This window comes from Mobula hypostoma, chromosome 3 (assembly GCF_963921235.1).
Source record: "Mobula hypostoma chromosome 3, sMobHyp1.1, whole genome shotgun sequence".
Lineage (NCBI taxonomy): Eukaryota > Metazoa > Chordata > Chondrichthyes > Myliobatiformes > Myliobatidae > Mobula > Mobula hypostoma.
The window spans coordinates 152,164,278-152,178,245 of NC_086099.1; the positions used below are offsets into that span (position 1 = coordinate 152,164,278).

A 13,968-nucleotide genomic window follows, 5' to 3' on the forward strand; every position below is an offset into this window, starting at 1 on the left:
GCCATCTACAAGTTTGATTTTCAAGATGCACCCTTCCAGTTTATTGTTGTCTTCAATTTCATATTGCTTTACCCATCCATTGGCAATGTTGATTCTGTGCCACATATGCTACCACAGCAATTTCTATACTGCATATATTGTCTTTGGACAAAGATGTTCAAGTGGCAAAGCGGATTGCTGAGAGAATCTTTGGGGTCTCTCTCCCCTCACCCCAATCCAGAAAATATACTAGAAGCACTGCATTCACAGAACCCTCAGCACTGTCAAGGACCCCTCCCATCTATTCCACAACCTCTATGACTTCCTACCATCAGGCAGAAGGATTGTTAAGCTAGGTAACAGTTTCTTGCCCCTGGTTGTGAGACTTCTGAACACCCTGCTACCATCATTATTTATACATTATTTATGACAATGCCAGTAGCATTATACTGCTGTATATTTAACTATATGTCATATAAGTGCATTTTACGTCAACTTTTAAATCTACAGAATATTTTATTATTCATTAATATTACTGTGTTAATATTATGTGCTGTATTGATATATATACTGTGTTTTGCACCTTGAACCAAGAGGAACATTGTTCTGTTTAGATATATACATATGTATGGCTGAATGACAATAAACTAGACTTGAACTACAGGCCTCCTAATAGCCAGTGGGAGGTAGAGGAACATAAAATGGAAATACATAAAAGCAACAGGATACTTCCCCAATATTAACTGGGAATTCCTTTGCAGCAGAGGCTTACATGGGGCAGAATTTTCTAGATACTTCCAGGAGAATTTCTTGACACTCTGGAGAATTTCCTCCAAGGATGCTGCCTGACCCACTGAGTTCCTCCATCAGTTTGTATTTGTGCACCAGATTCTAGCATCTATCATCTCGTGTGGCTCCACATCCTGTCCCACCCTGGCTACCCTGTTACTTATGTCTGCAGTGAAAAATCATTTTATGGGATTTCCTTTTCAAATTTAAACGATATAGTGCAGTTGCACCTATATGGACAAACCTTTTTGGCAGTATGTGCCCAAATTGGTGATAATCTTCTAAAAAAAATTTTCTCATGTGCCATGGTAATTTTGAATAGAGATTTTCATTGATTAATGAATTAGTAACAATAATTATGGACTTCAAGGATAAAGGATGAGTCCTGCTGCTTATTTATGGGTATTCACTGTTTTACTATTAATAAAAGTATAATAGACACAAAGTGAAATAAATGAAGCATTTCAGAAAACCTGTTCAAAGATTAATATTTACCTTTTAAAAATGTATTGTAAAATAACCATTTCCAAATAGTATTGTTATTGTACATCATATATAAGAAATGTAAATATGATGTTAATAAGCTTTTAGTGTGACTTTTGTCACTGCACAACAATGACAAGTATTTTATATCCAGCTTGTACTTGGTTGTTTTGAGAGTTATGCATATAGCACTAGTTTCATCAGTAAGTCTACTCCTATAATGCTACTGTGACACTGTAATTTCCTTTGGGATCAATAAAGTATCTACCCATAATTAGATATGACCAAGTACATCACTGAAAACAACGACTCACATTCATTCACTGTTTCATTTGGCAGTAAAGATAATCTTTATGTGTCTTTTTTATTATGAATGGAGTTTAAAGAATTGAGGGGCAGCAGCACGACACGCTGTATGCCAACAAAACTTTTGTGCAAGCCATCTTGGCAAGTGCACCACAGGTTCACAACCCCCGTGTCTAGACAATTCCAAGGACAAGTCCTAACACACTTCTTTTCCTTATCTATATACCACTCTCTCGCTCTTCAATCTCCTTCAGGTTTACAGTATCTTTTATAAACACAGAATTAATTTTTTTCTGTTCCGTTTTCTATGTAACCCACCACTTTTGTCAGGGTTTACAATCAGCTCCTTCTGAAATCGCTTTCTCAAACTTCTTCAGTCATAATACATTTTTCCTTAATCCATCAGAAATACTGAACAATTTTCGTACAATTATCGTTTACTTAAGATTAAGCAAGATTGGGAAAGAGAGCTAGCTTAACACGACCTTGATAACAGAGGATTGGTTGCAAATTTTGAAGTTGGTTAACTCTTCTTCGATTTGTGCCAGTCACTCTTTAATTCAATTTAAAATTGTACATCGTTACTATCTGACAAAGAAGAGACTGTCTGAAATGTTTCTTATTGTTGATAGTCAGTGTGATAGATGTAAAACTGAGACAGCTACATTGACACATATGTTTTGGTCGTGTTCTATATTGAAACAGTTTTGGAAATCTATTTTCTCTACAATTTCTAAAGCTTTAAAAATAAATTTACAACCTAATAAATTGAGTTTTGTTCAGTATAATCCCTCAATATATTCATGGTATTTCTATATCAGACCAACATGTAATTGCATTTGTTATGTTGTTGGCCAGAAAGGCTATTTTATTGAAATGGAAAGATGCCTCTGCTCCCACTTTGATACAATGGTTCTCTCAGGTGATGTTATGTCTTAGTTTGGAGAAAATCAGAAGTCGAACTTTTAATCCTCGATTTGACTTTGAGAAAAGGTGGGGTTCTTTTGCCTGCTACTATCATTTGATTTGAATTAATTACGATGGTCCCCTTCTGATTCTTGTTTAAATGGATTTGAGTCGGCAGATTGATGTTTTTCTTTTATGGAAGCTTGTATGGCGTATAGCTCCGGGGTTGTGCTCCAAATGAGTTTTTTTTTTCTTTTCTTTTCTGTTAGTAAGTTTTTTTTTGTTTTAGTTAGTAGGGCTTCTTTTTTCCTCCTTTCTTTTTTCCAAAAAAATAGTTTCAACATTTTATTTTTTCTTCTTATTATTGATATATTGTTTAGCTTTGTTAATCAGTTATTTGATAACTTAATTCTTATTGTACATATTGACATGTTGACTTGACTACTTTAATGTATTTTTTGTTGATTTTTCAATAATAATTAATAAAAAAGATTTTAAAAAAAGAAACACTGAACAATTTTCAACCATCTTTCCTAACTCTCCTTATTGGCCAGGCTTCTATTTCTTTTCGTAGCCACTCTGCAATGCAACTTTGATAATTTTATTCACTGAAGCTATTAAATGCAAACTATTGTTCAAGCCAGGGCCAATCAGTTAATCAAATTAAACAAATTGTTAAATGCACTTAGTCCTAATCAATTTATTGACTTGTCTTACTTAAGCCGATGAGTTTCTTTGAAGCCTTTGATTAGGAGGAAAAGGTGACTGGAGAACTGATGAGGGAGCTGGCCTGAAGAAGCCTTGGGGCGGGGGAACCTGTGAGACTGGGAAGGCTCTATGTGCTTGCAAGTCACCCACAGAGCTAGATAAGCTGATAGGGAAAGGACTGAACCTGCTGCTGGTTCTCTCAGGCAGGAGGGAGGAGGGGTGTAGAGATCACAAAAAGCAACGGAGAAGATGGAGGTAGTGAACGGGAGATGGTATTAGCTGACTGGAGTTGTATGGAGGAAGGCGAATGGCAAGTTTCTGGGAAATGGAAAAATAAGTGGCTGATTGAGGACTATAGTGGCTAATCATCCAGTGATAAAGGCAGTAGGTAAGATTTAATTAAAGGAAGGAAGGAAGGAAGAGTTTACAGCTTTGTTGAGTTGTGATTGTGGACCTGTTTCAGATATCAATCCAATTAGATTAACTAAGGATTTGAAAAAAGCATTAGAAGGTATTGTGAGTGCAAAATCTTTAAGAGATGGAGCACTCTTAGTATTTTGTGAAGATAGTAAGCAATGTGAGAAAGCTTTGGGGGGTGTGGTTTAAAAGCTCTGAGAGGAATGAAAGTGATACCTAGAAATTATACTTGATGACAGTAGCTTTGGGGAGTAATCTCTGGAGTGCCTCTAGATGTAACCATGGACCAAGTTAAATTAATTTAGTGAGGGGAAAAGTTGTGGATACTAAACATTTAAAAGTGTTCCATGATGGTATTAGAACAGATAGCTTATCAGTGTTAATTAAATTTAATGGGGGAAAAAGGTCGCCAGATAGGGTTAATTTTGGTGATACGGATCATATGGTTCAAGTCTCTGTGTTACCCCCTCTGAGAAGTTTGGTCATGTAGCAGCTGTGTGTAGGGGTAAAAAACGGTGTGGTAGATTTGGTGGTGAACAATTGTGTTAGGCTAAATTGTGGCAACTGTGGAGGAGAATACTGCTCTGCTTATGCAGGATATCCTGTACTTAAGAAAACTGTGGAAGTGCAACATGTACGGGTGGAAATGGGCGTATTACATCCGGGGGCCCTGCAGAAAGTACAGAAGATAGTGTCAATGGGACCTATTAATATCCAGAATACAGGTAGTTTAAAGATAATGTATAAAGAGCATGACTGTATAACAAAGGACTCTCTGTTGATAAGCAAATTTTGTCACTTTCATGGCAGATGTGGTAAATTGTACAGCACAAATTAAAAGTAGGATAGAAAAAATTTAGTTGTATTAAAAGCTGAAGAAAAACATCTAAAAATAAAAGACTTAACCCTAGAATTTATTAATGATGTTTCACCAGGAGTAAATAATGTTTAGACTTCAATGGAGAGTTTTTATTGTTTTTTTTAATCTTACAATGGAATGCTAGAATGTATGACCACCAGTTTTGTATGATGGGGAGAAGGCTGCAGTTACTGACTTTAAAGAAGCAGAATCATTAGCAAAATCATATGTCAGTATACATAATTCAGCCAATTTAATTAGAGAGATCTTATAGAGTAACTGTTTTGGCAAACAATCATCAGATTGCCAAGGAAAAAAATGTTCCAGTGCCCGCTCGGATGTTGAATTTATATTGTCTGAACTTAAAAGAGTGTAAGTGGTGCTGGTCAGACATCACCTAGGAAATAATGTTTATACGGTTATCGGATTCAAAACTTACATTAGTTTTCAAATTCTTTAATGCAATATGAGTTGAAGGCAACTTCCTGCTTCCTGGAAATTAGCAGTTGTTATTCCTATATTGAAACCTGATAAAGATCAATCAAATCCTTCAGTTATACTTCACATGTATATAAGATAATGGAATGAATGATAATAACAAGTGTGATAGCGGAAAATTAGCTGTATACCAATCTGTATTTCGTAAAGGGAGAAATGACCATGAATTTGGTGTTAAGTTTGGAATCTGATATTTGTAAGGCCCAAGTTAATAAAGAATCAGTGGTAGCAGTTTTCTCTGATGAAGAGAAAGCTTATGATATGTTATGTACCCAAGGATTGCTGCTTAAACTGAAAAACATGAGAACAGGTGATAGAATGTTTCATTGGATTCAAGAATTTTTATATGATAGAAAGATACAAATTAGGGTGGGAACAACATTCTCTAAGGAGCGTGCGTGTAGCCCACTCCTTTTTAATATTATGATTAATGATATTTTCTTAAATGTTGGTTCAAACATTTCCAAATCGTTATATGCTGATGATAGTGCAGTGCGGAAGAGAGGCAGAAATATAAATTATAGTTAGGAAAATACAAGCAGATATTACCTAAGTAGAGGAATGGGGACATCAGTGCAAAGACTCGAGTTATTTGTTTTTCTAAAAGGAACATTACACGAGCAGTAGATCTTAAGTTATATAGTAAATCTCTTAAACAAGAGTTAGTGGTAAAGTTTCCTTGTATGTGAATGGACACAAGGTTAACATGGAAAGTGCATGTGAAGTGCAAGTTCCCTGGTATCATGGATTCTTGACTACCTGACTGGCAGACCACAGTACGTGTGCTTGCAACACTCTGTGTCCGACAGAGTGATCAGCAGCATTGGGGCTCCACAGGGAACTGTCTTGTCTCCCTTTCTCTTCACCATTTACATCTCGGACTTCAACTACTGCACAGAGTCTTGTCATCTTCAGAAGTTTTCGGATGACTCTGCCATAGTTGGATGCATCAGCAAGGGAGATGAGGCTGAGTATAGGGCTACGGTAGGAAACTTTGTCACATGGTGTGAGCAGAATTATCTGCAGCTTAATGTGAAAAAGACTAAGGAGCTGGTGGTAGACCTGAGAAGAGCTAAGGTACAGGTGACCCCTGTTTCCTTCCAGGGGGTCAGTGTGGACATGGTGGAGGATTACAAATACCTGGGGATACGAATTGACAATAAACTGGACTGGTCAAAGAACACTGAGGCTGTCTACAAGAAGGGTCAGAGCCGTCTCTATTTCCTGAGGAGACTGAGGTCCTTTAACATCTGCCGGATGATGCTGAGGATGTTCTACGAGTCTATGGTGGCCAGTGCTATCATGTTTGCTGTTGTGTGTTGGGGCAGCAGGCTGAGGGTAGCAGACCACCAAAAGAATAAACAAATTCATTTGTAAGGCCAGTGATGTTGTGGGGATGGAACTGGACTCTCTGACGGTGGTGTCTGAAAAGAGGATGCTGTCTGAGTTGCATACCATCTTGGACAATGTCTCCCATCCACTACATAATGTACTGGGTGGGCACAGGAGTACATTCAGCCAGAGACTCATTCCTCCGAGATGTAGCACAGAGCGTCATAGGAAGTCATTCCTGCCTGTGGCCATCAAACTTTACAACTCCTCCCTTGGAGGGTCAGACACCCTGAGACGATAGGCTGGTCCTGGACTTATTTCATAATTTACTGGCATAATTTACATATTACTATTTAACTATTTATGGTTCTATTACTATTTATTCTTTATGGTGCAACTGTAACGAAAACCAATTTCCCCTGGGATCAATAAAGTATGACTATGACTATGAATAAAATTCTAACTTAGTATAAAAAAAGCCCTTGATGTGCTTAGTTGTGTGTAAATGGTCACTTAAATTGCTTTAATCAGATATCTTATATTATGAATGTGTTGCCTGTGGGTTAGCCTCAATAGTGGTCTTAAAGCCCCTAGATAAAGTTCAAGCATTAAGAATATGTTGTGGTACTATTAAATCATCCCCAATTTTGTCATTACCTGTACTGGTAGAAATGGGCGAAGTACTTTTACATCTATGCAGGTTACAGTCAGCAATGGCTTATTGAGTTAACTTAAGACAAGAAAGTTGGTCATCCAATTTTGGGAACACTGTATTTGTAAGGTCTTTAGTTTTGAGTGGATGTGCACTCATTGGGCACAAAATCTAGAGTTGTTTCATTGAATCAAGGTCCTGGTGTACCGCTTTTTATCACTCCATGATTTTTTCCTTCGCCTGTGGTTGATTTGGACCTTCAGGAAAAGATCAATATGAGGAGTCACGAGAAAATCTGTAGATGCTGGAAATTCAAGCAACACACACAAAATGCTGGTGAAACGCAGCAGGCCAGGCAGCATCCATAGGAAGAAGTACAGTCGACATTTCGGGCTGAGACCCTTCGTCAGGACTAACTGAAAGAAGAGGTAGTAAGAGATTTGAAAGTGGGAGGGGGAGGGGGAGATCCAAAATGATAGGAGAAGACAGGAGGGGGAGGGATGGAGCCAAGAGCTAGAAAGCTGATTGGCAAAAGGGATACAGAGTTGGAGAAGGGGGAGGATCATGGGACAGGAGGCCTAGGGAGAAAGAAAGGGGGAGGGACACCCGGAGAAAGATGGAGAGCAGGTAAGGAGCGATTGTGAGAGGGACATAGAGAGAAGAAAATAAAAAGAGGGGGAATAAAAATAAACAAGGGATAGGGTAAGAAGGGGAGGAGGGGCATTAACGGAAGTTAGAGAAATTAATGTTCATGCCATCAGGTTGGAGGCTACCCAGATGGAATATAAGGCGTTGTTCCTCCAACCTGAGTGTGGCTTCATCTCAACAGTAGTGGAGGCCATGGATTGACATATCAGAATGGGAATGGGACGTGGAATTAAAACGTGTGGCCACTGGGAGATCCTGCTTTCTCTGGCGGATAGAGCATAGGTGTTCAGCGAAACAGTCTCCCAGTCTGCGCTGGGTCTCACCAATATATAGAAGGCCACACCGGGAGCACCGGACACAGTATATCACACCAGCCAACTCACAGGTGAAGTGTGCCTCACCTGGAAGGACTGTTTGGGGCCCTGAATGGTGGTGAGGGAGGAAGTGTAAGGGCAGGTGTAGCACTTGTTCCGCTTACAAGGATAAGTGCCGGGAGAGAGATTGGTGGGAAGGGATGGGGGGGACGAATGGACAAGGGAGTCGCGTAGGGAGTGATCCCTGCGGAAAGCAGAAGTGGGGGGGGAAGATGTGCTTGGTGGTGGGATCCCATTGGAGGTGGCGGAGAATATGAGGAGTGATTGTTTATCAGTAGCACAGGAAATTCAGCCATATATGCAAGACAGATATTATGGATTCTTACATGTCTACACAGATGGTTCAAAAGATCCACTGACAGGTCATTCAGGTGTTTCTGTTTATGTTCCAAAATTTCAGAAGACTATTAAGAAAACATCATCAGGTGAAGTATCAGCATTCACATCTGAGTTGGTTGCTATCATTTTAGCCTTGGAATAAGTCGAAGAGGTATGCCCTAATTATGCACCTCCATACTCTGACTCGTTCTTGGTCTTGATATCTATTAAGACATCTACTAAACAATTTCAGATTGTAGACCAGACATTCTTCTTGAGATCAGACAACATCTGTTGAGGCTGCAGGGTCTAGGCATGTGTATACATTTCATACGGGTTACTGTCCATGTAGGAGTTGAAGGAAACTAGATGGCAGATATTCTTACCAAGCAATCACTTAAACTTAGGGATATAAATGCAGTGCTGCCTTTGCATAAGGGGAAAGATGAAAGCCATAATTAAAAAGTATATTCAATCATTGTGGCAACAAAATTGGGATAAAGGAAGGACGACATTTATGTAAAATGCAGAGTATGGTGGGAACTCATTTAGGAGATGGGTATAAAAGAAGGGAAAAGTTATACATAAACATTTACATATCGTATGTACTAGGTTGAATAATTAATTGCTCAAATTAATACATGATACAGGCAGTTGGAGGGAGTACACTTGTCAAGAAATGGTGCAGCATATATTGTTTGAACATAGTTCCTATGAGGTGCAAAGGAAACATCTGATTGCTAAATTAAGATCTTTGGGACAGACACAGTTTAACATGGAAAGTTTGTTAGGATATCACTGCTGTCATAATATACATAAGTGTGTATTTGACTTACTTAGACTTCTTGATATTGTTTTTTTTTTGGGTGGGGGGGGATTTAGTGGGTATACAGCCTGTCTCTTTGCTCCACACTCCAATTTAGTAAGTGGCAGTAATGCACCTTATGTTGATATGTCAATCACCATCAAACTTTACAAGGAGAAGCCTTCAATTAGTGACAGCCTGCGTAGCATCTATAATCAATGAGAAAAATGCTTGTGGAAGGGTTTACAGAATGAACTTATTTTAATCACAATGTTCTGAGATTAATACCACTGGACAGCAAATTCTTTCGAAAGCATTGCTTTCTCAGAAATTCTTTTTGGTTATGATAAACTGCTTGAAGCTGAACACAAATAAAGTTTTAGATGCCTTGCGTCATGTAAGAATCTGGAGAAACAAGAAATTAACTTTTATTGAATGTAATGTATTTAATTGCATTATAGTGCTGACACTTTGCAAGAGCTCAACTAAGCTAAGAATGTTTTGTTGATCATTTTCATTTGTACTCTGTCTGTGGCTTCTTCTTAAGTGACCAACAATATTCCGCCAGCATTGATGGATTCCAGTTGCCCTGATATTATTTCTCCATGACAACAGTGTCCCAGTGAAACCTTTTACCTTGCTCGTCACTGACAGTGCCAAGATTTGCAAGGAAGAAGTCTAAATGGGAATACAGAAAATTAATCTTTAGTGAGATGTAGCACTTCTTGGTTTTGTATGCTTGAAGCATGTTGTCAACCAGCTGCATGTAGTTTAGTGCTCTGTAGTTGCCAAGAAAAATCTCAAGAACATGCTTGAATGCCTTCCATGTTATTTTCTCCAGTCCCACAAGAAGTTCTTCAAATTGCCTGTCATTGATGACCCATATAATTTGTGGACCAACAAAAAATGCCTTCCTAAATCTTGGCTTCTGTTATTCTGGGAAGCATCTGTCTCAGATATCAAAATCCTTCAACTTCTTTGTTCAACGCTTTCACAATTTTTCATAAGCTCCAGTTTTATATGAAGACGAGGCAAAAATATCTTTGTTCAGTCTACAAGGTGCTTATATGCCATACTTCATGCCCTGGAACCAACTGCATACAGAGTGGAAAATCCTCTTTTAATGTAGGGAGATTCTTTAGCATGGCGGTCCCATTCATTGCTTGGTGTATCCGAGCTGCATTCCTAGTAGCGGTGCTGCACGTTCAGATCACCACAGATGCTCTAGTTGTACTGCATGTTTTTCAACAAGGCTTACAAATTTCGGTCGTTATCTTCATGTGTACTGCACAGCTGATTGATCGGTGTTGAAGTGTGGGCAACTGCCGTTGTGTGGCAGCACAGCTTTCAGGTTTAACACTGAAGAATCAATACAAAGATGCCATTGTTGTGGGTCATGCTGGCAACCCAAAACATTTCCAGGCTTGCCTGGACAAGATAGAAAACTTTCCAGCTACATTTTTGGGCAACTTGACTTGAATTATGAATTGAAGTAACAAATAAAGGCCATTCCAAAAAATAGCACATGATAGGAAAATTTCATGGTGACTTTATTGATCAGCAGCCCAAAATCCATAAGATACACTCAAAAGTATTCAGGAGGCAAAATCTTTGCTGTTCAGTGTACTCTACGATTATTTTATTGCTGTTTATCCTGTAACACTTGAAAAACTATGAAAATTTACAATAGTTTGTGGAGCAGCCAGAGGGAGAGTGGGCCAGTGTTTGATTGGTAAGTAAAGAGGCTTTGGCAAGTAGAGGTGCGGGTAGGTTCTTCGAATTTCCCTTTTCTGTGAAAGTGTTCATATGTCAGTCAGTGCAGTGGTATGCTTCTGCAGCAGGATGTGAGAGATCAGACAGACTTCCAGTATCCCTGAGGGATAAACCTCCTGTTAGAGATATTTCCAGCTGCAGTTCCCGACTGACCATGTAAAGGAGCTGGAGACACTCAGGATGATCAGTGATACTGACAGCATCACAGATAGGAGTTCTGGTGAAGTGGTCACACCTCAAGGACAGAAAGTGGTTTAGTGACCACCAGAAAAGTAAAAAAGGAACAAGCAGAGAGTACAGAATCCCTCTGTGGCCAGTTCCCTCAAAAATCAATATACCATTTGAGATACTGTCGGGGAGAATAACTGGTCAGGAGAAAGCTCTGAGGCTCACCAAGGAAGGGTGAAGGCAAAAAGGACATAGGACTATAGAGATAAAGGCCTCAATAGTTAGGGGAGTGGACAGGATATTCTGTGGCATAAAAAGGGACTTGGGAATAATGTGTTGCCTCCCTGGTGCCAGGGTCCAGAATGTCTCACAGCAGTGACAGAACATTCTCAAGGGGGAGATGAGCAGCCGGAGGAGTTATCACAGAGGCACAAATGACATAGGAAGAGAAGGGAATGAGGTCCTGCAGTGTGAATAAAGGGAGATAGTGAAGAAGTTACAAAGCAGAACCCTGTGGGTAGTAATATCTGGATTACTTCCAGAACCAAGTGCTAGTAAGGGGATATGGCAAGTCAATACGTGGCTGAAAAATTGGTGCAGGGGTTCATGTTTTTGGACCATTGAGATCTTTTCTAGAGGGGTTATACCTGAACTAGAGGGGGCCAATATCTTGGCAGGCAGGTTTGCTAATGCTGCTAGGGTGGGTTTAAACTAAACTGGCATGAGGTGAGATCCTAAGCAACAGGAAAGTAAATGGGATGCTGGAAAGTGATGCATAAGTGAAGCAAGTTGAATGAGCATAACCTGAGGAATGAGAAGGATCTGATCACACTGTTGGGACTGTACTACAGGATCCCAAATAGTCAAACAAATATACAGGAATATTATGGGGCATTGGAAGAAAAATAAGATTGTCATTGTAGCAACACACACAAAATGCTGCCTGGCCTGCTGAGTTCCTCCAGCATTTTGTGTGTTGCTTTGATTTCCAGCATCTGCAGATTTTCTCTTGTTCACGATTGTCATAGTAGAGGATTTTAACTTTCCTAATACAGATTGGGATTGCCGTCCTTTGGAAATATGTACTAGGGAGAGGGAAAAGCTCAACTTACTCTTTGGTAATTGTGTGGGGAAGTGACAGTGGGGAACACTTTAGGACCAGTGATCATAGTCCTGTTAGTTTTAAAGGATTCATGGAAAGGAACAGAACTGGTCTACAGGTTCAAGTTGTAAATGAGACAAAGTGAATTTTGATAATATGACACAGGAGCTTGAAAAGGCTCATTGAGGAGATTGTTTATGGGTAAAGGGACCACATGCAAATGGGAAGCTTTTAAAGGTGAGATAGTGGAAGCTTAAGGAAGGGCAGGGCAAGCTGGTAGTAGAAGTGAAGCGTAGATGACAAGGATATAGAGGCCTTGGCCAGGAAAAAGAAGGACTCATGAGTCAGTGTAGGCATCTGAGATCAAGCAAATCCCCATGGAGCATAGGAGATGCAATTCAAGAAGAAATCAAGTCAGCAAAAAGGAGGCTGAGATAGCATTGTCAGTGAGATTAAACAAAATCCAAAACAAAAACTATATGTATCTTAAGGGAAAAAAGAGTAACTAGAGAGACAAGAGGGCCTCCCAAATACCAAGGGGTCATCATTATGTGGAGCCACAGGAGATGCTGAAGGTCCTTAATGAATATTTCCCCTCTGTTTTTGGAGAAAGACATGGAAATTTCAGAATTAGATAAAGTAAATGTGGAAGTCTTTGGGGAAAGTCTGCATTAACGTTGAGGAGGTGTTGAGTGTCTTAAAAAGTATAGTGGAAGACAAACCTCTATGGTCAGATTATGTATATCCAAGAAAACTGTGAAAGGTTATAGAAGAAATGGTGAGAGCCCTGGCTGAGATATTTGCATCATCATTAGCCTTGGGTGAGGTGCCAGCAAACTACAGAGTTGTGAATGTTGTGCCTTTATTTAAGAAGGCAGGCAAAGGAAAAACCTAGGAATTATAGACATAATATATTCACTGAATATATTATAAATTTAGCTAGATATCCAAACAACTTAATCAAATACAAAAAAAACTCATTGTGAGAGTGCTCTAAAATGCATTAGCACCATCTTGAAGATCCACTGCAACCTTCTCCTCATGACTTTCATATGCAAAGTAGTGAGACTATAAGGACTCACTGCTATCACAACACAAAGCAGTCAGCAACTTCCAGAAATGGTGTATACATAGTTAAAGCAATCAATCAGAAATTTTCATTGTTCCCAATTTTAAATTTGGAGATATTTCAAAACTAAAATAAAAGTTTTTAAATCATTCTGATTCCTATCCTGTCCTTATTTTAATTTCTACAAAGACACTTTGCAATTGGTACTTGTATGAAGGAGAACTATACTCCAAATGACATTAAAAAAGAATATTGTTCCACTGCACTCAGTATTAGAGAATATGCATAGAAAAAGTGCATATATATAATCAAATGTAATTAAGCCACTTCCTTGTCAATTAAAGCAGCATTTTTTTTAATAAGACGTAAACAAACAACAGCTAAAATGATCTTATTTGATATTTCTTTACACTACTAAATTAAATACCTATTACCTGCTACAGTCTGGGATCTCACCAGAGATGAGTGTGGGTCCTGTGAATTCTCTACATTTTCATGGTCACTGTGCACTTCTGAAAACTGTGAATGGAGTTTCAGGAATTGATCCACTGCTACTGTAGCCTGTTCCTTAACAGGATTTATTATCTTCTCCAAAGCTTGAGAATCTTCATCCCTTACTCGAAGGCATATAGTTTCCATTTCCTTCATGTTAGCTCGTAGCTGCTATAAGACAAAGTGAGAAAAAGTCAGAGTCTGTAGTTAATTAGGTTTAAGCAGCTACCTTTTCTTTTCATAAACTTTCACGATCACAAAAATGAGAAATATACTGCTGCAGCACCTAT

General features: G+C 38.9%; 1 protein-coding gene across 1 annotated transcript in view; it reads right to left on the minus strand.

Annotated features, from left to right (window-relative positions):
• The window catches only part of stx17 (syntaxin 17), a 100,292-nt gene that overhangs the window by 8,729 nt on the left and 77,595 nt on the right, over window positions 1–13,968 (minus strand). Inside the window, exon 4 of the mRNA XM_063043900.1 lies at window positions 13,621–13,849. Within this exon, the coding sequence (XP_062899970.1) occupies window positions 13,621–13,849 (229 nt within the window). The remainder of the gene's footprint in view (window positions 1–13,620; window positions 13,850–13,968) is intronic.